This window comes from Protomyctophum parallelum (assembly GCF_964188405.1).
Source record: "Protomyctophum parallelum genome assembly, chromosome: 15".
NCBI lineage: Eukaryota > Metazoa > Chordata > Actinopteri > Myctophiformes > Myctophidae > Protomyctophum > Protomyctophum parallelum.
In genome coordinates, this window is record NC_139710.1 from 4,825,013 (window position 1) to 4,850,017 (window position 25,005).

At 40.9% G+C, this 25,005-nt stretch overlaps 1 protein-coding gene across 3 annotated transcripts; it reads left to right on the forward strand.

Moving 5' to 3' along the window:
• The first annotated feature begins 161 nt into the window (after window positions 1–161).
• On the forward strand, window positions 162–24,226 carry adam28 (ADAM metallopeptidase domain 28). Of its 3 annotated transcripts, none has more exons than XM_083783715.1 (23): window positions 162–291; window positions 620–801; window positions 4,373–4,461; window positions 4,657–4,733; window positions 5,125–5,203; window positions 5,393–5,469; window positions 6,105–6,288; window positions 6,588–6,650; window positions 7,660–7,731; window positions 8,518–8,687; window positions 9,996–10,077; window positions 11,488–11,621; window positions 11,873–12,050; window positions 12,561–12,650; window positions 14,303–14,498; window positions 15,452–15,557; window positions 16,761–16,920; window positions 17,399–17,479; window positions 17,748–17,835; window positions 18,053–18,152; window positions 20,522–20,609; window positions 22,648–22,743; window positions 23,624–24,226. In XM_083783715.1, the coding sequence occupies exons 2-23, from the start codon at window positions 744–746 to the stop codon at window positions 23,654–23,656; spliced, it is 2,301 nt and encodes a 766-aa protein (XP_083639841.1). In that variant the 5' UTR covers window positions 162–291; window positions 620–743; the 3' UTR covers window positions 23,657–24,226. The 3 variants fall into 3 exon arrangements, with proteins under 3 accessions (XP_083639841.1, XP_083639843.1, XP_083639842.1); XM_083783717.1 differs by having other exon boundaries at window positions 163–291; window positions 4,373–4,537; XM_083783716.1 differs by having other exon boundaries at window positions 182–291; window positions 637–801.
• The last annotated feature ends 779 nt before the right edge of the window (window positions 24,227–25,005 follow it).

Consider the following 25,005-nt stretch of genomic DNA (forward strand, 5'->3'; position numbering starts at 1 on the left):
AGCATGCACTCAGTGGGTGAGTGAGGTAGGGAGGGGAGGATGAGAGAATGAGCAAGCATCAAAACTGCTGAGGATGAGGCCGAGTTCTTTTTGACATGGATCGGGAATTGTCAGAGCCCGTTCTAAATCTGTGCGACAATAGTGTGACCAGTGACCGAGGTGTTGTGTGAAACTCCTGAATGAGTAAAGAAACCGTGAGTCAAACTGCTGACTCATGGGTTTATTGCATAGCAGACAGGAAGAAGGAGAAGAAGGAGAAGTAAATACAAGACATTTCTTTTGAGTAACAAGGTAGGAACAGATTACTTGATATCTTTAGCTGTAAAAATCCATAACTTTCTGTTGCTTGCACTCTGTCCTCTTGCTACTCAAATTACACAATGTTTTAAACAGCTGTCTAAAAGTGCATTTTCTACAGTATAGCCACTGCCAAAGCTCTGGGCGGAAGCAAAATAAATACATAGCTGAATTAGCCTGTATCGGATAAACTGAAATTTTCACACGTACAAATGTTATTTACAACAGCCCACAGCCCAAATTCCACTTAACTGCTTTCTGCAAATAGTGGGCGTGCTGCAGCCTGTCATGTGAAGTTGTATGCATACTCTTTGTCATTGAGGAAGTTGACCGTGTCAGGCTGAGGACGACCAGCAAAGGTGTGGCCTTGCTCGGACGAAACTACAGGTAGACAACCATACAGCCAAGGCTCAGACACTCTCTTACAGTCAGTCTGCACTCTGACAATGACACGTACGCTCCTATTGTGGATCCCAATGCTAGTAACCTTACTCAAGCCTTCAGGTAAGTCACTGGATACTCTTTGGCTACACTCAACACAATGACTAATTCATAACTAAACAGTTTACAGGTAGCCATGTTCTCTGCGGTTTCTTTAGTGCAACCATGTTCACATGTGTTTTTTTTATATGGATTGGCTGGAAAGAGACATTTAGGGAGAAAAGGACCATGTTAAGCTATTATTATTATTATTATTATTATGATTATGTTATTATTATTTTTCTTAATTTAATACAACCAATTACAACAATGACAACACAAACATATAACACGTGCAGCATGACATGACAGGTCAAAATACAAGTGAGAATAAATGTGACATACAGTACATTCATATTTCCATTATAGAGTATACCTCTAATATAAATTATACTGTGCTGGTGGTATGTGGTGATGATGATGATGATGATTATTATTATTTCCTGTGTAAAATATGACAAGAGGAGGAAATCAGTTAATGTGACTCAATCCTATTCACACTGCTAAAAACCAAAGCATGTGAAATTTTGTTGCAGGCAGACGTTAACACTAAATCTTTTTAAAGCTTTGTGATTGCCCAATGTGCCTGACATGTGACAAATGACGGTGATAAATGAAGGTGAGAGAAGGAAGATCATGTGCATGTTGAACATGGCATGTTCAACATGCACATGATCTGCCTTCTCTCACCTTGTCAGTGTCATTATAGTATACACAGCTGGTTGTCCCAATTAAGGAATCATAAAAATATTGTCAGTACACTGATTATTCCTTCCGTAATTGTGGTGAATACAAGAAGACTCACCCCGTTTCTGTTTTCCTCCCAGAATTTTCCCCAGTGAGGGGTGGGAGAGGCTGGACTTTGAAACGGCTGGATTTTGAATTTCTCTAACTATAAACTGTCATGACAGCAGACAGCCTAAGTACAAATATAATTTATGAAAAGCTACTACAGTGAAGTCTGTTCACAGAAGTTGTTGTAGGATATGTGGGGATTATCTGACGAGGTAGCATTTGAGGGGGCAAAACCTTACACTAAATAATACTAAATTGTTTATAGGGTCAATATAAGTAATATAATATAGCCTTTCCACAGGAGTATCTTCTTATATTTTTCCAAAAAGAATACAAACAGCCAATAGCATATTACAAAGTTATCCCCCTCACTGGGGAAAATTCCGGGAGGAAAGACGGGCACGCACCGGGGTGAGTCTTCTTGTTACCATTGTGGTAACCCATGAAATTAAGATTGTTTCTTCATTCATTGTATGAATGAATGAATGAATGAATGAAATTTTTATTTTCGTGTCATGCCACCTTGGCCCATCCCATATGGGATTATATGACACATTTCACAGAATACACTGACACTTCCTGTTCATACATATTTGTAAATTATTAGAACAAACAAACAAAGAAAAGAAAACAAATAAAATAAAATAAAACAAAAACAATCATAACAAGGCCATTTTACATGTAAATGGCCCTCCTCCTCTTTGACCAGGCCTTCTCAAGGAATGAGGCAAATGAAAAAGTGTACTTTGAAACAGGCGCTTCAGTCTCTCGAAGTCCTCCAACCATACAAATTCATGGTTTGGGTCTATCTTATTAAAAAGTCTTTGTAAGTCATTCTTGGCAGGAAAGTCTCAAAGGTTAAAGTGAAAGTGAAAGTGAAAGCAGATATGCTTTGTTATGAGAGGGGTTCATGGGTAACATATAGCTCTCTTAATTGCCCCTGTGGTTTGGGGGTTTCATTTTCACTTTACATATTTAGTTAATGGTCTTATTCAGTCCAGTCCAAATATGCACTAATATTCAGTGAAACTACCGTAAGTGTGAGCAGTAACAGTAGCAGCTTAGGACTTTGGACAGGACACATGACCGAACGAGGGATATTTCCACCATTCCTATTGGGCTGTAATAAAATAAAAAAACTTTGCTGCATTCCGAAGCACGCATGCATCTACTCTTGAAGCTGAACTTTGAAACATAACAAAGCCACACCTCCTCCTACTTGCAGTATAGTACAGTAGTAGGTAGTAGATAGCATTTCTGTTGGCTTAGATAGCATTTGACACAGACTTATAGCATGTTATGTAGACAGCACTATAATTGTATTGTATATAGTTATAGCACGCCATAGTACATATGTATAGCATAGTAGTAAATATGTATAGTTTATATGTATAGTGTATGTATAGTTTCATTATATAGATATTCCACTGTTACTTTCTTAGCTTACGCATGTTTCATGATATTGATAAATGCTTTTATGTGATGTATTCCCATGCTTCTGTTCTTGCTTAAATGTAAGTCGCTCTGGATTAAGAGCGTCTGCTAAATGCCTAAATTGTAAATTGTAATTGTAGGTTCCACCATGTACCAGGCAGAAAGGTGAGCTATAGGGAGCTAGCAAAACATCCAGTACATTGCCACGGCATTGCCACAGTCATTAATGTACACAGAGATGATTTTGCAAACGTTTAGGTTTCATAACATCATGTGAAGATGTCACAATTTCTCTTGTACTCATGTACTACCTCCCCTCTAAATGTTTAAGATGCAAATGTCCCTGACACAACAAGGCATCCAACTGTGTTCCAAAGAGACAAAGAGCAGTTTGACCACATCAGCAGCGTGCAGTAACACTGAAGAATTATTTCAAAGGTTATTTCCTGTCACGCCAAAAAGAACTGTAGGCAGTTTTGGCACAGAAATGGATCGTGCATTACTTGTTAGTCGAGATATAATTATTCACTGATATGAATCCTGCTCATATTCAGAGACATGGAAATTTGCTATTTCCGTTTGTAGGGCAACATTTATAGCCTGTATAACTGCTTATCTTGAAGCTGATAAAAAGCAGTCACAATGCAACACAAAACCCAGTGTGTTCCTTAAACTGTAGATAGATCATTTATTTCTAATAAAAACATCAAATAAAAACTGTCCATAGCTAAGCTTCATTCACATCTGTGTTGTTGGTGTACACACAGTGCACTGCAATGAGTTATGGATTGCTGGGCATGGACAATGGAAAAGAACATAATTATAGGCGTGGTTGTCTCAGGGTTTGTGGGGCTCCCAGGTGAAAAGCCCCAGAGGTACATAGTTTACCAGGAATTGTCTAGTATTAGTCATGGTGTTAACATTATGGGAAAGGCTGTAGGTCAAATGTACATGAAGAGGAGATTTACAAAAGAACATATCCATGAATGATTCCCACATTCATTTAGCCTGTTAAAAATCTATTGGGATACTGTCTATTAAAATGCCTCAGGTTCCAAACATGGAATTCTAAGGACTCCTGTAACATTGTCTAATTGCCTTGTCTTGTCTGTATATGTGTTAAAGGCAGTGCGACAAATAAAGTAATGCATAACAGTGTAAGTGTTCAATCTTGAATTGTGGATATTAATCTTAAAATGTGGATATGACATCTTGTCTGTAGCCTAAACCTTATAATAACATAATAATAATAATAATAATAATAATAATAATATAATATGATGACTTTGTGGCTTCAGGTGATAGCATTCTTTCTTAATGAATTCCTCTCTTCTCTCCATTATGTGTCTTCATTCTCTACCCACAGTTAGTATTGTTCCTGAGCTTGAGGGGGTCACAAACTATGAGTTGGTTCGTCCAATCAGACTGCACACAGTGCAAAGGAGAGATGCAGAGGTAAAATAAAAGATGTCACACAGTAAAGCAGTCATGCTTTGCCTCAATAATACCACTGTCCGCCTGTCTGGTTGAGGTTGGTTGCCTGGATTTCTGTCTAGCTTTCTAGACTAAACTTCCTGACCAATTTATTTTAATGCTGAATCAGCATTGCTGATCTTGTAATAGTTATTACTTGTTATGTTTCCCCCTCAGTCCTCCAGGCCAGAAAATATGAAATATGCCATGAACGTGGACGGCAAAGACATTGAGATGCATCTGGAGAAAAATAGGTAAATCACAACTCTAGTTTGTGTAATCCTGATTCCTTTCTACTGTGCATGTCTGTCTGTCTGTCTGTCTGTCTGTCTGTCTGTCTGTCTGTCTGTCTGTCTGGTATTGACCAACCTGCCTGTCAGGCTACATTAATAAATACACTAGAATGGATCAAATAATTTGCACATCAAAATGTACAGCTATCTTTAAACCCGGCACAAAACCCCACATCCTACACATTATGTCAGGCTAGTTCTTCTCACACATAACTGTTTCAAAGGAAAGGCGTCACTCACACGCACAGCTCGTAGCCACAATGAAATAAATATAGGTCAAATGTCTTAGAACTTAGATTACAGACTGGCATGACGTGACCATTCTGTCCATTTCTGCTTTTCTAATTATCAGACAATTACTTGGTGAAGACTACAGTGAAACGTATTACCAGAAAGACAACACACCAGTCACCACAACTCCTACTGACATTGTAAGTGTCCTGGTACTTCCAAGGAACATTAAAAAGCCACTATAGTCTTGCCATACAGTAAAACAAATCTAATAGTTTACTCTCTATGGGATAGAATGGAACCTTAAATGTCCATGGTGGTAGAAGTATGGATTGTTCCAAGTGAGAGACCATAAAAGGATATCATTCACTAATCATGTTCTCTTTTAGGATCACTGCTACTATCATGGCAAGATTGTGAACGATAGTGAATCAACAGTCAGCATCAGCACCTGTGATGGACTCAGGTGGGTCCCCACACATACAGCATATTTCTCTGCAACGTACACCTTATTTTAAATAATAGATGATACAATTCAGTTCAATTCGTTATTGCTTATTATGGGACATTTACTTTCCAGTTAAGCTGTACAATCAAAAATCACACCTGTGTGAACTGAGCGGTGCAACTCCCCTCTCCCCCTGCCTCTCTCTCTCTCTCTCTCTCTGTAATTAGCAGGCAACAGTGCAACACTATCTCTCTCTCTCTGTTTCTGGCACAACAGCGCCACTTTTGCCCTACTGGTACTCATAGTCACATGAGTACCAGTAGGACGGACGGACATTGCTGTTCCTTGGAGTGGTTGCACCACTCAAAAAAAGCACAAGCGCTACAACTTCACTTGTTAAGGACCCCGTGAACCTCCATCTGAAAATATGTTGTGTCAGGGACCCCCATACAAGATTTGTGTAGTTAAAATGCTTTAAAAAAACATAACACAAAATAGGCCTACAAGCTCACAGCGTGTCATGATGGGACGTGTGGTAAGCTAGATGGTTACTAGGGTTAAATTGGTTAAAGTGATGTGGATAGCATATTATATTCTTTTTGCTGAGGAACCCCTGGAATCCCCTCAATGCTATACAACGTCTTATATTTCAGGGGCTACTTCAAAACAGCAGCGCAACGCTACCTGATTGAGCCGTTGTCTGGCGAGGACACGGGAGACCATGCGGTAATGAAATATGATGACCAAAGCTCCAAGCCCATGGTGTGTGGTGTCACCAACACCAGCTGGAGCGACGAGTTTGAGCCCCCGACAGGCCGTAGCCGCTCACGATTCGGGGTAAAAACCTTATTTAAATGTATTTGTGTATTTATTTAATTGACTTTTATTTAATGAATTCATCTGTTACTTGTTTATTTACCTTTTTAAACTAATTAGTGTGTTTACTTAAAGTAATTACAATATAGTCTAACTTTATAGGTATTGTTTTAATTCTTTACTTTGAATTGAATTGAATGAATCTCAAAATTTTATTATATTATTACTATAATTACTACTAGTACTATAGTACTATCATTAATGCCTGATATCACAGGACTATTAAAACATGACTTTTCCTGTATTTGTTCTTCTGCTAGGGTCCCTCTATGATCCAGAAGCAGAAATACATTGAGCTCTACCTAGTTGCTGATAACCGTGAGGTAAGATAACAAGCTTCATGTTACCAACCCACGCTATCAGACATGGGCCAGGCTGTATGGCATGATTGTTATCAGTCCTGAGTCAGACATGACAAATTATAATTTTTTATCCTGTTTGCCACACCAGATGGATGGGGTTTAGCAACACACCGTTTCATGTTCCAGTTTAAAAAACTGACTCTGATTGCATAATTGTAGAAACTCATTGCGCATCCTGTGGCAAACCACAGGATGCGCAACCTCCTATGCGCAACCTCCTATAGGACAACTTTAGTTTTTTTCAACCAAGGTTCATGTTTTAGGTTGTTATTAGAGAAACTAAAAGGTGAGTGTTCATTTTCTTTCATTTGCTGCTTTCTTTCGTTTTGGGGATTTTAGCAGTTTTTGACAGGGGGGCGGGGGCATTCGAGCATGGGGCTAAATATGTATTCTTTTACAAAATATTATGGCGATTTATTTTTTTATTATTTACTATAGTCCTAATAAACCCCAAGAAATTACATCTGGCCACAAAAGACCACAGGATCTATTGAATGTGACAAACTGACATATTGAGCCTATGACACACAGTATAAGCCTTCCCCCAGTAGGCTACCTTCACATTCAGTAGATCATGTGATCTTCTGTAACCAGATGTAATTTCTTGGGGTTTATTAGGACTATAGTAAATAATAAATAAATAAATCACCATCAAATTTGGTAAAAAAATACATATTTAGCCCCATGCTCGAATGCCCCCGCCCCCCTGTCAAAAAGAGCTAAAATCCCTAAAACGAAAGAAAGCAGCAAATGAAAGAAAATGAACACACCTTTTAGTTTCTCCAATAACAACCTAAAACATGAACCTTGGTTGAAAAAAACTAAAGTTGTCCTTTAATAAGTAGACCAGCTATCAGGTAAATCATATCACTAATGTCTAAAGAATCAAACAGTTGGCCGGTGACGGTGGTGAGTAAGACATATGAAACAGGACATGAGCTCACTCTAACATATTGACTTTATGTTGCAGTACAATAAGCTACAGCGAGATGAAGCAGAACTCCGAAAGAGGATATTTGAAATAGTCAACTTTGTCAATATGGTGAGTTCATAAATAAAAAAAACACTGGGAAGTTTTCCACAGAGCACAATCATACCCTGTAGGCCTACAGTAGTAGGACACGTTGTAACCCGCAAACTAATATACGTCAGAATGCTTTTGAGGAACCAGCTTTTTAGATTCGATTTGATATGAATGTGACTACACATTTCCAACAAACCTTGTAGTGTTTTTCGCATTTAGTTTGATGTTGTAGTCAGTAAAAAGTCAAGGATAATTTGAGTAATAATGAGTATTTTTGTGTTGCATCCATTTCATAGCCATAGTTCTACCAAAGGTTGTACTAATCTAGGTCTGAGAACTCACTGTATAAAAAGGTTTGCAAAGTTTGTGAGAGCACAGGTGGGGCAAAAGTAGTAAGGGTGCAGAATGTGTATTATTATTATTAACTTTCAAAGGTCAAAGTAAACATTGGGTCCTAGACAGTGTGAAATTACAGTAGACAAAATGCATTAATGTTATCTTATGTACAGAAATTATTTTAAAAAAGAAAGAAAAAAATAATATATAATATCTCTCTCTGATGAACTCTGACTGGGTGATGGCCAGCAGTGGTGGAAAATATTGTGCCTTTTACTCCTCTACAATTATTTGACAACTTTAGTTACTAGTTACTTTAGGTTTAGATTATTATCACAAAACATACATTCAGACCCTATATATTTCGGCCATTTACACAGTATGATTATCTGCATTGCCGTATTGATACCTTTACTTGATGTAAAAGATGTGAGTACTTTTTTCTCCCACCACTGGTGATGGCTGCAGGTGTACAAACCTCTGAACACGTTCATCGCCCTGGTGGGCCTGGAGGTGTGGTCTAGCAGGGACCAGATCAACGTTGTGCCCCCTTCTGGAGCCACGCTGGATGCTTTCAACAACTGGAGGAACAGCGATCTGGTGAAGAGGAAGAAGCATGACAACGCACATCTCATCAGGTCGGCCTAGTTTGAATATGACATTCCTCATGCAAAATAAACTTGCTCTGAATGCAGTTCAGTTGAAGGATAATTCAATCGCATTACAATACATGGGAGGCGGTGGGCATACAGACATTGGCAGGAGGTTGAACCTGTGAGCTTTCAGCTTCAGAGCAGTCTTTGTAGCTGATTGATTGATATCTTTATTGATCATGTAACCTACATCTGACCCACCATAGTCAAAAGGACAATGCGAAAAAGCTTACAGCTTGTTTCCATTGCAATCCTTATTGTGTTGCAGTGCAAAGTCTCAGTGCAACACAAGCAGGACATGAACAATCAGGACATAAAAGGACATATTATGGGTATATATAACACTTTTGTTACATGGTATATGGTCAAATGTACATGAAAAGGTATATTAATATTTCATCAACCAATAGAGGGTATGCGCATGCATAAAGTGAATGGCAGATCGAGTGGCAAAGTGAGTGACAAAGTGAATTTCATGTTGTTTAAAGTCATTGAATTCTGTTTGGAGGCCAGAAAGTCGTTTTTTGTCACTCAGTAGGCATTCCCGCATAACTTCCGGTTATGATGATGATGTCACGTGCATACCCTAGTCCAGGGGTCCTCAACTAGAAATGATGAAGGTCCACAGATATTTTTTTGAATAAGACCGAGGTCCGGTCCCATGCGCGGCGTCCATCGGAGAGCGGGGCTCTATGCCCCTTTAGTATGGTCAAGCCAAGCTTATACAAATCAGATCCCCTTCCAACCAACCAATAATGGGGTGCAGAGTGCAGGCCCGGAGTGGAACTCCAAATCCAAATCACACTGCGCGCCAGAATTTTGGGGGCCCTTGGGGGACATTTTAGGGGCCTTTGCAGCAATTTGACATGAGAAATGTACCATCTGATGTTATTTATATTATTAACTTCTTCCCTCCATTAACATAAGACACACAATGTAGTTGTGCTGCAGCAACACTGCGGTAGCATTAGAATGTTGGTGGCAACGTAATGCGCAATAAACTAAGACAAAATACCCCATTGAAAGTCAATGGGGAGACCTGGCTCACATGTAACCATATGGACCCTTCTGAGAGGCTAAATGTCATCAAATGGTGGTCCGTAGTGGCTCAAATGCTGCACAGACTTGGCGAGCTTCAGGCACCCAGTAAAATTTCTTGAAATTTTGTTTCTAGTATTATATTATATAGTATTATGCAAATGACTCCCTTATAGCGTACAGACCCTTGAGGCATTGAGGTATTTAGTACTTTCTACCAACAGTGGATAATATGTGTTTTCCATGTTCTTCCAGTGGTATTGACTTTGATGGAGCAACAGTTGGACTTGCTTTTATTGGAACGCTCTGCTCAGGTCACTCATCAGGGATAATACAGGTACGTAAGAAACGAGGAAAACAGCAACAATTGTTACCGATATTTGAGTGATGTTACTTTGTTAGATATTGTGATATATTGTTTATTGATTTAATTGTGATTATAGTAGCTGTTCAGAAACAATTTAGATTACTTACTTATTAGATAAACTGTATGCTCTTTCTATAAACATCTTGACCATATTTAACCACAGTGGCATTGTAAATTAAAATAAATTATACCTTTGAAACCACTACTACATGAAAGATTGTGCAGCCCTAGAGTGAGTGTTTGTGTCTAAGTCGAGTGTGTGCAATTCTTCTCGCTCCAATAGCAATTCACTTCCCCATTGTCAACCTTGCTGTACATGAAATGTGTTAACTTCTTGGTAAACCTAAAATTAGTGTTAAAAAGAAAATCTAATAATGATCACAGCGTCTAAAGAGTTTGTATGGTCCAGTGTACAAAGTAGAGAATTTATGTTGATAGACTGGGGTTTGTACAATGTCTTCAGTTGCAACATTTGAAGTTTTAGAAATATTGTATGGTTAATTTTAAATCAGCATGCATCCTCAATGTGTTGTAATAAGAAGTATATATTAGTGATGGTGAGAAAATTCAAGACAGAAATGCAAGTCTACAGAAGTTCTACAGATCACAGGACAGATATAGAGCGTCGCAGTCCTGCCCCCTACAAGGGACCAGGAAATGATTCCCCGTTCATTTTCAAAAAGTATTTATTTAAAGACCTTTTAAGCCTCGTACAAAGGCAACTCGAGTTGTGACAAATCATGACAACAAACAAAATTTTTCGGACCGAACAAATCATTAGAAAGAAGAAGAAAACGGCACAAAACGGCACACTTCTTTTGTTGTTTTTCTTCTTTGTAATTATTTGTTCGGCGCAAAACGTTGTGTTTGTTGTCATGATTTGTCACAACTCGAGTTGGCTTTTTCTGTGGCGTAATCGTCTTTAAATAAATACTTTTTTAAATGTCTATGGGAAAGATTTATGAGGAATTCACTTCTGGTCCTAACGTCGTCATGGGGGGGGGCGGGACTGCGACGCTCTATAACTGAGCTGCCATGGCCCATGTCCACGGTCCACCCAAGCCTCCACCTGGTTCAATGCTCAATTTATCATTGGTGCTGCTGGTTCTATTTTCAGTCTGAACCCACAGGGGGACATGATATCACACAGCCCTAGTTTATGAAAAATAACATACCACCAAACATTAATATATTGTCTTTTATAAACTGCCAATGTACGTTAACTGTGATTCCAACTAAAAAGTCATTTTCACCTTCTGTGTCAACAACAATACCATTTTGTGGGCATACAAGATGAATCACAGTTTGTTTCTAATAACAGTTAGTTAAACTAGTTTTTGGCATGTAAGTCATTGACTAATGCTTGGTTACTTTTTTCAGGACCACAACTCCAGGGCCATCGCCATAGGGGCGACGCTGGCCCATGAGATGGGCCATAACTTGGGTATGAACCATGATGACTCCAGTGGCTGTGCTTGTTCCGGAGACACTTGCATTATGGCAGCAGCACTCAGGTACTGTAGTAGGGGGAAACAAGACAAACGGCCCCATTTACATGATCTATGGCGAAAGGAGAAGCAAGGACTTTATCTCAAATGTTGCTAGTTAAATGGCACCTGGACCTACGTTTTTGCATAAGTAGATAACACTGGCTCTTCCATGGTGCAGGGAATCAGATGCACCAAAGATCAGATTTTCTAAGCATTTACGAGACATTGTGACAACTTTGACAAATAACAAGAGCAGGGTTTTATCTTTTTCTTAGCTATGACATTCCTAGGTCCTTCAGTAGTTGTAGCAGTGCCAACTATGAGAAGTTTCTGAATTCACGGACCCCTGAGTGTGTTCTGGACAAGCCGGACTACAAAGAAGTTGTGGCTCCTCCGCGATGTGGGAATGGATTTCTGGAGACGGGAGAGGAGTGTGACTGTGGCACTCTGGAGGTAAACAGCTAATCTGAGCATTTAGGCATTCATTACTGTAGCTCCCATGTTGTTTAAGATGTCTGTCTGCTCAGTCTTAACCATTTCTCGTGCCCAGAGGCCTCCTGGAAATGGCTACAAAGAATCCCTGACATGCACAAACACATCTCCAGATACTCGCTGCAGCTGTTCAGACCTGTTACAGGAGTGTGATGACATTCCATTACAGTACCACAAGGACTTGCAACATACAATATATTTCTCTACTAAGCATTTGGAATATAAAACTGCAGCATACATTTGGAAAGTGCAGTAGTTTTCTCCTAAATCTGAACAAGAAATATTACTGGAATTGTTCAAGTAATTGACTTCAAGTTTAAATTATGGTTTACTTACAGAGGAGCATATTAGACAAAAGGGCATTAATGACTTGGGGACATGGTTTGTTATAGGAGATAACAGGTTATGTGCCACATTGTAGCATTATGAAAATAGCAAACTAATTATTGTTTTGGTTGTTCGTTCACTCAGGAGTGCAGTGACCCATGCTGCAATGCCACCAGCTGCACACTGACTGCAGGTTCACAGTGCGCTGTGGGAGAGTGCTGTGAAGACTGCAAGGTGAGAAATGCATAATATCTCTCTACTGGCCATATTAACACGGTGGCTAATTTGCTTCTGCGTTAGGGTGGGCATAAACACCCTCAAGCATCATGGCATAAGATGGTCCTTGTCCACCATGCCCTTTTTAACCCTTTTTGTCTCCACCAGGCCGAAGGCATGGGGGGAGAGTATGTTTTGCACTCCGTCCGTCCGTCCGTGTGTGTGTGTGTGTCCGTCCGTCCGTGTGTCCGTGAGCAGCTAATCTCGGCCACCGTTAACCCGGTCGATGCCAAATTTTGCACACACACTCCCTGGATGCCAACGATGAACCTCTGCCCCAAAATTTCCAGAACGGCCTGTTATAGCGCCACCAGGAGGCCGCTTTGTGCAAAACAAGTTTTTGCACAGTACACCTACAGATTTTGTCCAAACATTGCGCAAATTGGTACACAGTCTCTCTAGAGCCATTCAACGAAACGGGTCTTTCAGATTTCTCAGACTCCATCCTGATTGGTTAAGATTGGCTTCCAAAGTTCACAGGAGTGCTCAGTTTCAAACAAAATGCTGCAAATCATGAACACATCGCGTGATTTCCGTGAAATTGTGCACGCACATTCCCACTAGGCCGAGGAAGAAATGCCACATGAACAATTTCAACTCAGCCTCAAGGTGGCGCTATAACTGGCCGAAAAGTGTTTTTACCTCTAATTTACTTTTGTTGCCCTTTTATCCAACCACCAGATGAAGGCAAGCTGCAATGTCCTACATTCCTATCCTGGTGGAGACCTGTGCCCAAAAGGGCACTTTTTCTAGTTCAGGGGTCAGCAACCCAAGATGTTGAAAGAGCCATTTTCGACCAAAAATAAATTCAAAATCTATCTGGAGCCGCAAATAAAATTATAATGCAGCTTGCCAAGCTTTATTATCTCCCGGGTTGCAACGAAACTAGCAGAATTTAGCATGCTTTCCCTGGAAATGTCTTTCAACGTTACTTTTTTTGTTGTTTGATAGCTTCTCACTGCAGATTAAACATACAGGCAGTCAATCTGCATTGGCTGTGAAGGCAAAAGCCTCTGTCCACGAACTGTTAAATCCTCTGTTTTTCGTCGGCTATCTTTATTTCTCTCCCTGTAGAAGCCATAGCGTAGCAGGCAGCAGCCTCACACACCCACTGGTTTGTTTATAATAGACACCTGGCTGGCACGGCACTGATTGTGTCGCATGCTATGACGCAAATTTTAGTTTAGTTTTCCAATTTTGTAAAAATGTGTAGAATAAATATTAAGAATGCTTGTCACGTTTGGCCTCCTACAGAAACCATAAATGAAAAATAATTTATTGCTACTTTTAATGGTACAGGGAGCCACTAGGGGTGTGCTCTAGAGCCGCATGCGGCTCTAGAGCCACCTGTTGCAGACCCCTGTTCTAGTTTAACACTGCTTTGACAACACTGTCCTCTAGTGGCGCAATTGTGTATTACACACTCAGTGTATAGAGTGAAGTTCAGTGAACAAAACGCTGAAAGCTCTTACTGGAATGTATTTTTTTTAATGACCAGAGTAGGCCTAGAGTCAAATTCATCACGAGGTTTAGTGTGATTTCATTGGGGCATCATTTATGTAAAGAAGAGTAAAGACTTATCCCCGGCGTGGCTCCCAAACCTTCCTCAGATCCTAACCACGAGCAGCGAGTGTCGTAAGAAGCAGGATGACTGTGACCTGGCGGAGTACTGTAATGGAAGAGATGCTGACTGCCCTGAGGATGTCTTCGCTGTGAACGGCCTACCATGCGACGGCGGAGTAGGCTACTGCCACAATGGCCAATGTCCACAGAGAGCCGACCAGTGTACCAGGATGTATGGGCCAGGTACGTATTCTCCTAGAGCTGGATACCTGCACAGATGAGCTCCTCGAATGTCTTCAAAGATTGTATTTTTTAGTACTTTCCGTTTACGTTTGGTTTACGGCTCGCCCCGGAATTTCGAAAAGTGAAGACGGCTCGCCCCAAGCCGTGGATAGCTTGCCCCCAAAGCGTGGATATCTCGCCCCACAGCGTGGATATCTCGCCCCAAAGCACGGATATCTCGCCCCATGTTTATTTCATGTTTAATTGACCTTATTTCTCATATTAGAACATTTAGAATCAATGTTGTTTGTCAAAGGAGAACATTTAGAACCAGTTTGTTGTTGTTGTTGTTGTTGGTCTAATGAAAATGATGCATGGATAATGAATGGCTCATGCTCATCCCCCTACGTTGTTCTGGAAATTCCATTCTGGAAAGGTGTTCAATTCCTCCATTGTTACTGAAATTAGTTGTTGTTGTTGTTGTACTATTCTGCTATGTCTGCCTAAAAGTACAGTACTTGAAATTCGGCTCGTATTCTCGTATTCGGCTAACCTATGGCCATGACACGTAATAAATCAGTTATTTTTTTGACATACACAAATTAGGCCAAATACAGCTGAGACACTGCAGACTAGAGCACTGCGTTTCCCAAACTGACGAGTAGGCTATATCCCTTTATTTTTTGTTTTTTAATAAATAAATTCAAAATAAACTAATGTTTCACAATAATTCAAATATGCAATCTACAACCTCACAACGCTGTGTGAAGCAACGTGTTGTGAGCTTGTAGATCTGCTATCTTCACTAGTTTGGGTCCCGGGCAAATGTCTAATTTCTCTTTTGGGTCTCGAGCTTAGGAACCACTTGAAAGACAGCTGCTGTGGTTGTTTAGGATGGCATTGCCCTCTACTTCTTGTCTCGGCACAGCACAGCACTAAAGTAATGTTCTTCTCCTTGTTCTTCCTGACCACAGCTGCTATAGAGGGCAGTCGTCAGACGTGCTACAACGCCAACACCAGAGGTACCTACTATGCCTACTGCAGACGGACCGCAGACACATTTATCCCCTGTCAGCCACAGTGAGTACCACCAACATGGCATGCTGTTAGAAAAGGGTATATTGCCCAGGCCGTAGCGTAACGGTCTGGGCACCGGACTGGTAATCCAGTCGCAGTGTGCCGCGGGTTCGACTCCCGGACCCGACACGGCCTTTACTGCATGTCATCCCCCCATCTCTCTCCCGTTTCCTGTCAGCCTACTGTCTGTCCCTTCAAAAATCAATAAAAGGCGTAAGCCGCAAAAAAAAATCTTAAAAAAAAAAAAAGAAAAGGGTATATTGGCAGTGGTTCTCTTTCAGGCCTTGTGAGGCGTTGGGAAATTGTAGATTGTCTATTTTCTTTTTGTTATATTTGACAATTTGTTTGGTATAATTTATTGATTTGACACAGTAATGGTCTATTATTCTTTTGTTTTATTTTAGAGGTATTAAAAATGTCCTACAATTGTCACTTTAGTCATTGTGCCGATGTGCTGTATACTGTACACTTATGTTTATACCGTTTACTGTTCATACTGTTTACCGTTGAGTGAGAAAGCAATATTGCACAATGCACATTAAGCAAATCGGTCCAGAGTTGACCCAGTTTGAGAACCACTGATTCAGAGAACCTTCAGTAGCTCCTCAAAATCATCAACACCAGTAACTGTGATTGATAATTACGATTACAGTACATAGAAATAATTTTCTTCATACATGGAGTAGAGTAGACCTCAAACCTTTTCAAAAGCGTTTGTGGTCCACCCATCTGACCACTTGCTGTGTTAAAGGGATAGTTCAGATTTTTTTTTAACTTAAGCTGTATGAAATACTTGGCATTAAGTTCTGCTCTGATTTTGGTCAATATTAAGTAGTTCCGGTCATTTTGTGGGGGGCACTGGGGCCACTCAGTAAAAGTAAATTCATTCACAAAACTAACGTCATTTGTATTGTTGACCTATTTCTAAAATATTAGCGCAACGTGTGTGTGTGTGTGTGTGTGTGTGTGTGTGTGTGTGCGTGTGTTATATTACCATTAACATATGAGTGCTTTGCCAATTATTTGGGGGCCCACCTGCAATATCGTCGCCCCGGCCCACTTCGTCACCACGGCCCACAGGTTGAGAACCTTTGGTGTAGACTGTAGACCTAGCTCAGTGTAGCCTCGGTCCCAGCCTTACTCATCTGTGAAGAGAAAAGCTCAGTGTGAATGCACTGACAAACCCCCTCCCCTTTTTCTTTGTAGAGATGTGATGTGCGGGAAGCTCTTCTGCTCCAAGGGCAATGATAATCCAAACTACGGCCGCATGGTTCGATTTGGTGAATGCAAGGCAGCTTTCTTCAATGAATACTCCAGCACTGACATTGGACAAGTGGACACTGGGAGCAAATGTGGAGATGGAAAGGTAACAGGATCACTTAGCTTCTTTGAGAGAAAAGCATCCTGGACTGAGGTCACAGGATTACACTTTCCGGGTGTAAATTGGCATTTGGCCCCTTCCTGCCTTAAAGCCCCCTCCAACCCCAGCCACACCACCATACACACCCTATCTTCCTTACCAAGCAATTCCTACCTGAAATCTCTTTATAGTGTGCATTACATTCACCCATTCATGTGCACATTCACACACCGACAGGAGAGGAAATCATGCTGCAAGTAACTAATCTGCTCATCGGAAGCTGTTAGGGGTTCAGTGTCTTGCTCAAGGACACTTCGACAGAGCCAGGGATCGAACCGAGAACCTTCCGTTTCCCAAGCAGCACTTTTGCCTACTGAGTCACTGCTGCCGCAAATGCTGAAAATGTAACAGGCTTGCAGCAAAATACAAACACATACAGTACATAACTAACCAGTCCAATACATCATTTTTTCATCACTTCAAGGTATGCAGCAGTAATGAGTGTGTGGACCTTCAGACAGCATACAGAGCTATCAATTGCTCCGCCAAATGCCCAGGCCATGCTGTAAGTATACCTACAGTCTGACGACAATAACATTCTCACTTTAAAGTATTTAAATTACACAGGAATTTGATGTCACAGATGAGAAATACACCGAGCAATATATATAACGATAACTATAGCTATATCATCCACCGTTGTATTTGTTGTAGTTGTTGATGGGTTATTTTTAAGTGGTTTAACGACATTACCATGTACCCATCCTTGCTGATAGTGGATTTTTTAATTTGCTCTCACACACTTATAATACACTACACTTTTTGTTGCTCAGGTGTGTAATCACAAGAACCAGTGTCAGTGTGAGGCTGGCTGGTTGTCTCCTAACTGTGATTCAAAGGATGGAAGCTATGTGATCAGAAGTAAGACATACTTTCTTCACTCAAAAATAATATCCCTGCTATCTCTTTGGGAACCAAGTCCTCAATTTGTTCAAGGAAAGCTGCACAGTGGCAATTAGTTGAAAACTGTTAAATACTCAGTACTGTATTGTAGCAGCCTCCAGGTGGTTAAGTATATGAAAACATAAATTAATAATTGTATGTACCTGACTGTAATGCATGGTCCTTGTTTGTGCAGACAGCATCATCGGCGGTGTTGTTGCACTGTTGCTTCTGGGTGCCATTGGCACAGTTGCAGGGATCCTATTGAAACGAAGACAATGTCCAGTGTTACCAACGTAAGTGAAAGTATCAGCCAGTAGGCTCACTCACTCACTGTACTGTCTGAAAGATACTGTGTTAGGCTAAATGAGTTGACTAGTGGCACCATACCAAATTGTCCCAAAGTACTTTAGCAAATAACTAAACTAACCTATTGAAAGCTATTCTGGTACATCAAACTATACATTTTAATATTTAGCTAGGCATACCCCTTTAGAATACTGGAAGACTCGACCCGCCGAGTCTTCTTCATCTTTGGCGAGATTTCTTCCCCTTTCGGCGACTCTTCGTCACTTTCCGGGTCGGGTTCTGTCTGAGAACTCGACCCGGAAAGTGAAGAAGAGTCGCCGAAAGGGGAAGTAATCTCGCCACTGGAGCGCGCATCTAGCTACTGCATGATGATCATGCACGCTTCTGAAGAAGTCGCCGGTCGCTTTCTTCTTTTTCTTTTTTTCTCTGATGTAAAGAGAAGTTTGTGGCAGCGCGAGCTGCGCGACCCATGCTGCTGCGGCCCGTGCACTCAGCACATCGCAATTTCGTTTTTTTCTGCTGCTGCAGTTGGAATTAAAGAATGACAAATAAAGCAATCTTGAATCTTGAATTAACCAGATACAGAGCTTATATAGCCATAATAGCCTATAATAGCCTACACTTTAACAAAATATCATGTCTGTCTGATGAGAATGTACTGCGCTGCCGAGAGAGAGTCGCTGTAAGCGGTCCAGCCAGGGCTACAAAAGTGGCAAGACCTGTCACTCATTAGTAGGCTAATCACTCTGTGTGATTGCATATGTGTGGACTTCCTTTTCTCCACAACGGACTGTTTCGATTCTAAACCCCTTCTTGTTGCTTTTCCCTGTGTGCGATCACTCAGCAATAAGGTGATTAGTGAAACAGAACACAAAGATGAGTAGTAGCCTATTTATTATTTTAACACGCAGCACCTCTCTCTCTCTACGTCTCTCTCTCTCTCTCTCTCTCTCTCGTGTGTGCACTGCTGCGCAATGTCACAGACACAGACGCGATCAATAATAATAATAAAATTTGATGATTTTTGTATAGTTTTGGATATTAACAAATTAATTATTAAAGCACAGGGCCTCGCATTTCTCCCAGGCAGCTATGATTGCGAGCCATGCGTGCGCCTCGCATGCAAGCACTGTCTTGCTGCTGTCATGAAGGGGAAAGCAAGTAGTGTAGTGTACACTTCCATTTGTATAAAAATACGTGGTTTTATTTCTCGTTAGTCATAGCCTATTCATACTGTTGTAGTAGGCTAGCTATTCATTCAGTTTCTCAGAAGAAACGTGTCAGCTCAGATCGACTGAGAAACTGAATGAATAGCTAGCCTACTACAACAGTACAGAATAGGCTAACTAACGAGATGCCTGATTTATTCTTAATGTGTTCGTGAGCGCACGTTGTGGGTAGATCAGCCACCCCCAGCATGCGGAGATGCAGGCTCTGAGAACATTCAGAAACTTGCAGCTGCAGCTGCTGAAAGTGCCCCAAATAGTGTAGAAAACTCGCCAGAATGTGAAGAAGAGTCGTCCCGCGGCGATTCTTCTTAACATTCTGGCGAGTTTTCTACACGTTTTGGCGAGTTGTCAAGATAACTCGGCAAAAAGGGTAAATGCAGCGAGTATTCTTGTTACCCCCCTTTATCATTGGTGCCATGTCATTCCGACCTCCCAATATTCTGACCTCCCATAATTCCGAAAAATGCAAATAATTAAGAACTCCCATATAGGTCCAACATCCAGTTCTCGACCATATTAAACCATAATCCCGAAATGTCATTGTTCCAGCCCTGTCCATATTAAACCCATAATCCCGAAATACCATTGTTCCAACCGTGCCCAACTATGAGCCTCGCGCACGAGGCCACCGTGGACAAACGCTCACTCACAGACCGCAGACGAATGCCGTTTGGATAAGTGTTTGATTTTATTCTACTGCTGTTTTAACATTTATGTCCAATACATAAATGCTATCCCTAGACTAAGTGTTTGACTTTATTATGCTGCATGTTTTTACATTCCTGTCCAGCAATAAATATCATGCGTTGGTGCCATAGACTGAGAAAAATGGGATTTCGGGATTATGGGTTTAACATGGACAGGGCTGGAACAATGGCATTTCGGGATTATGGGTTTATGGTTGAGAAAACGGGATGTCGGACCTATGGGAGGGCTCATACATAGGCTCAACGTTATTTCAGCTCCGGTGGTCAGTTTACCACCGGAGCGGTGGTCACCTCACCACCGAAAATTAATTATTTGCATTTTTCGGAATTACGGGAGGTTGGAACTTGGAATATTGGGAGGTCGGAATAATGGTTGGACACCTTATCGTTAATGATAAATCCGTCTCTCACATCCAACAGTGTACACACAAAGCAACATGCGGTGGATAACCCAGGCTTTTACCAACACCAGAGGCCAGTCATCAGCCACAGCACTGCAGCAGCACAGGTAACGTGACTTTCATAAATCACACATCCTACTAGCCCAGAGTGCATGCCTTTCATCCGACGGAGCATTGGTCCGAACGACAACCTACCTCCTCCCTCACCCTAACCCTAACCTCCCCCGGGGCAGACACCTAAACCTAACCGCAACCCTCTCCCGACCCGCAGCGCACCTCGGAGCATTGCTCCTTCGGAGCAATGCTCTGTCGGATGATAGTACGCCTCCCACTACGCAAACATTTAGATTCTCGTAGAGGTTTTTTTTCGATTCTGACGAATCTCTCTACGAGAGTCTAAAAGATAACCCGCCCCTAACGTCGAAAAGGAACGTTTGTGCCTCAAAATCACTCTTACCTGTACAAATGCAAAATCTAAGCTGCTTTAAATGTTGCCCCACTTGTTTGTGATCTGTGCGCACCCATATTAAACACCGCACATGCTTATTTTTCAATAAAAAAGGTATTTCAATCCACTCTGTTTCGGAATCCTCCATTGTAAATGCGCAACAGAACATTGCCCGCGCCCCTAGCGGCCAGGGTTCTCTTGCGCATCTACAATGGAGAGAAAACCAAGATGGCTGCCAGATTCCGAGACAGAGTGGATTAAAATACCTTTTTTATTGAAAAATAAGCATGTGCGGTGTTTAATATGGGTGCGCACAGATCACAAACAAGTGGGGCAACATTTAAAGCAGCTTAGATTTTGCATTTGTACAAGGTAAGAGTGATTTTGAGGCACAAACGTTCCTTTTCGACGTTAGGGGCGGGGTTATCTTTTAGATAGAGAGATTCGTCAGAATAAAAAAAAACCCTCTACGAGAATCTAAATGTTTGGGCTAACATCCTACTATAAATGCGCCACGTCTCCGTGTGTCTGTGTGCGTGTGTGTGCGTACGGTTGTAATGCACGCAACTCGAGAACCGTTTTCCTCACCGACTTCACAATCGACACACGCGTTCCACACCCCCATAGGGAGTGCAGTGCCCGGTATCCACGGTTCTCCAGAACCACCACAAAAGGCTCTGCTCAGGCTCTGCCTGTGGGCCTAATCACCTGTGCAATTCCCAGCCTCTGCCTCAGCCAATTGATTGCCATGGCAACCCCACACCTGCAAATCGATTACTTAACCAGTACACTTTTCAGTCAGTTTGCACCCTTCAGGCACAGGCACACAGACAGAGGCAGATATAGTTAACCCATTCTGACCTGAGATCAGATTCATACGAGGTTTCCGCCGGACACACACTGGTCTGATGAACCCATTCTGACCTGAGATCAGATTCTGAAAATGTCAGTCGCTCTTCGATTTTTCAAAAATAGCAGACCTACAAGCTCGTATCGCGCCACTCGGTGGCGCGATATGAGCTTGTAGATCTGCTATTTTTCAATAGCTAAAGCATAACATGATGCTAACACCAAAATGGGTGCCCGTTCAGAATGGGTTAAAACAGGTTCTATGACAAGTTGACAACGGGTATTATTAGGTTCCCAAGTTGCATCGTTCTCAAGTAGGCCGTTGGCCGACGGGCACGTACAGGTCTAGTCACAGTCTAATGTGAACTCAAGTCAAATGTGTTCTCTTATTTGCCGTGGTTCTCAAACATTTTAGCTCAAAACCCAAAAGAGAAATTTTAGCCAAACAGTGAAAATAACCGATCGATGTGTAGTGAAAATAGCCAATCTACAAGCTTACAACAGCTTGTAGATTGTCTATTCTCACTACTTCTTGAGTTCTTATTTAATTTATGCACTTTAGATTTATTTCGTTTTTAAATGTACCGTACCAAATTCTTTAAAAAATGTCCCCTTCTTTTGCAATAGTAAAGAACATGTCGAAAACTAAATACGGATATTTACACAAAAAATGGTTCTCTAGTCTTCTGACCCTACTTCCTATACAGCATCCTCAGTGCGTGTGCATTCAGTGATGACATGTGGTATACAGGATCCTCAGTGCATGTGCATTTAGTGATGACATGTGGTATACAGCATCCTCAGTGCATGTGCATTTAGTGATGACATGGCCTGTTATGACATTTCAGAGCAATCTACATAAGCCTAAAGGGGCCCCACCCCCACCCCCTCCAGCAGGGAACAGGCCCAAGCCTCCTGCCCAGAACTACATGGCTGCACGTCAGGTAAACAGTGACACAGATTTATCAGTGGTGGACAAAGTTCTCAGCTCCAGTACTTGAGTCAAAGTATACATAGACACTCCTGGTCAAATAATACTCGGCTACAAGTGAAAGTTGCTCAGACAAATGTATACTTGAGTTAAAGTACTGGAGTTTATGCTTTTAAAACCAAATACTTTTTTAATTTCTTTTTTGTATCGATGCATTGCCGTTTTGAAATGTAGACATTTTCCCCCAAATTGCCTTAGAACGGCTATTTTCTCTTTGAAATACTAGAAATGTAGTGGAGTCAAAAGTAGTATTCAAACATGCAGTACTCAAGTAAATGTGCCTCGTTACTGTTCACTACTGAGTAACAGATTTTAGACTGACATACAGTACCTTCATGGAATTTAGCCGATGTTCTTATCCATGGCAACAGCGACAGTAGAAGGGGCTTCTGCTCGTAGTTCAACATCACAAGCAATCAGCAGTAGAGAACAAGGGTTGGCGCCATGATGCCAATAAGCAAACTATGATCTTTAGATGGAGTGCCATCAGAATAAATGAGACAAGTGCAGAGATTTAGGTTTAGATAAATTAAGAGTACTTAATCACTGTATTACACATTTTACACTCAGTATTTAGTAATATATAACCTGAGTTACTACACATACTGTACGTATTTCGTATGCACAGTATATTTCCCCAGCAGTGTCAGAGTGTCGGGCAAAATGTTGTCATTCTCCTGTTGAAGGTAGGGGAAAAGATAATGAGTTATCTCACTCAGAAAGGTCAGAAAGGTTTCGTTATTTTGTTTGACACGATCCATTCTAATTTAAGATGGAAGCTTCAATCAACGATCCGGTTGTCAGACAGTTTAAACTTTTTCTTTTCTCTATAGGCTCTGAGACCGGTACCTCCACCAAAAGTATGATATCCAGTGGGAAACGAAGGGTAAATAAAGCTCTCAGCCTTATCCAACAGAAGCCTGCAGGCTAGCCAGAGAAAGAAAAAGTTGAAACTTTTAATCACAATCAAGATTCCTGGGACATTTTCTCTTCATTCATGTCTAAAGCCTAATTTATGCTACGAAGTATGAATTGGGCGTGAAGTTCTGAGGAGTGCTTGTTTGTACCAATGATATGCAGACTGCAGGATGGGCAAACTAGAAAGGCTGGGCTTTACATTGTTACATGTGAGCCATGCACAGAGTTCTGCTTATTATGGGGCATCAAAAATGCTCTTTTTGGTACTGTAAGGTCATGAGTTTTGCTGGAAAAACTCTAGTCCTGAATATGAGCCATTTTTTGTATACTTTTTTATGTATTTATATTGCCATGCTACAGAATATTGCACTTGGACGAAATTGCATTTGCAAATGATACTTTGTCACAAAAAACAAATAACATTTCAATACTTTCCTATGATATGCGCCTAATCCTACAGACTCCTGTAATGCAAGCAGCATCTATCTCACACTGCAAGGAATAAATGCTCCAAAGTCTTTGCAATGGTCTCTCGGTTGGAAACCTATGACAAAAACTGTTACTTTTCAGGATTCAAATAAAGAAAATAGCAAAGTAGCAGATCTACAAGCTCAAAACGAGTCACTTCTCGCTGCGTTTTTCGAGCTTGCAAATAATTATATATATATATATATATATATATATATATATATATGAAAGAAGCAGTGAGGTATATATAAGAGGTTTCTTGGCAGCAATGAAATCTGTAGAACAAAAGCTACAGCTGCAAAGTCAGTGAGTGAGTTGCTTATTCAGTTTCTACAGGAGCTGCTTTTCAGCTTTGTCACTAATGACCATGTAAATAAGCTCTGATTATATTGCTTATCCTTGCTGAGTATTATATGATTCAGATGAAGACACTGAACAAAATGAAAAGGGACTGTATAGTTCAAAATATCATTTCACATCAAATATAGATAACTGAAAGTAACAATACATACTGTACAAAGCAGCAATATAGGTTTCACTGTTGAAATGATGCCGTCTTTTTGTATTTTATTTTTTTATATTGTTGACATTTGCTTGAATTGTGTAAAGAATGGCCATACGTTGTCAGCAGGGCCAGATTTATTATTTGGCTAAGGTGGGCTACAGCCCGGGGGCCCCCCCCGACTGTGCACTATATGTGCACTGAAATTTGAAATGATTGCAATCCAATTCAAGTGATATTTGTGTTTAGTTATTGTATGTTTAGTTGTATTATGGTTAAAACATTGAGAGCTTCTGCTCTGCTACATACATGTATGTGCACTGCACT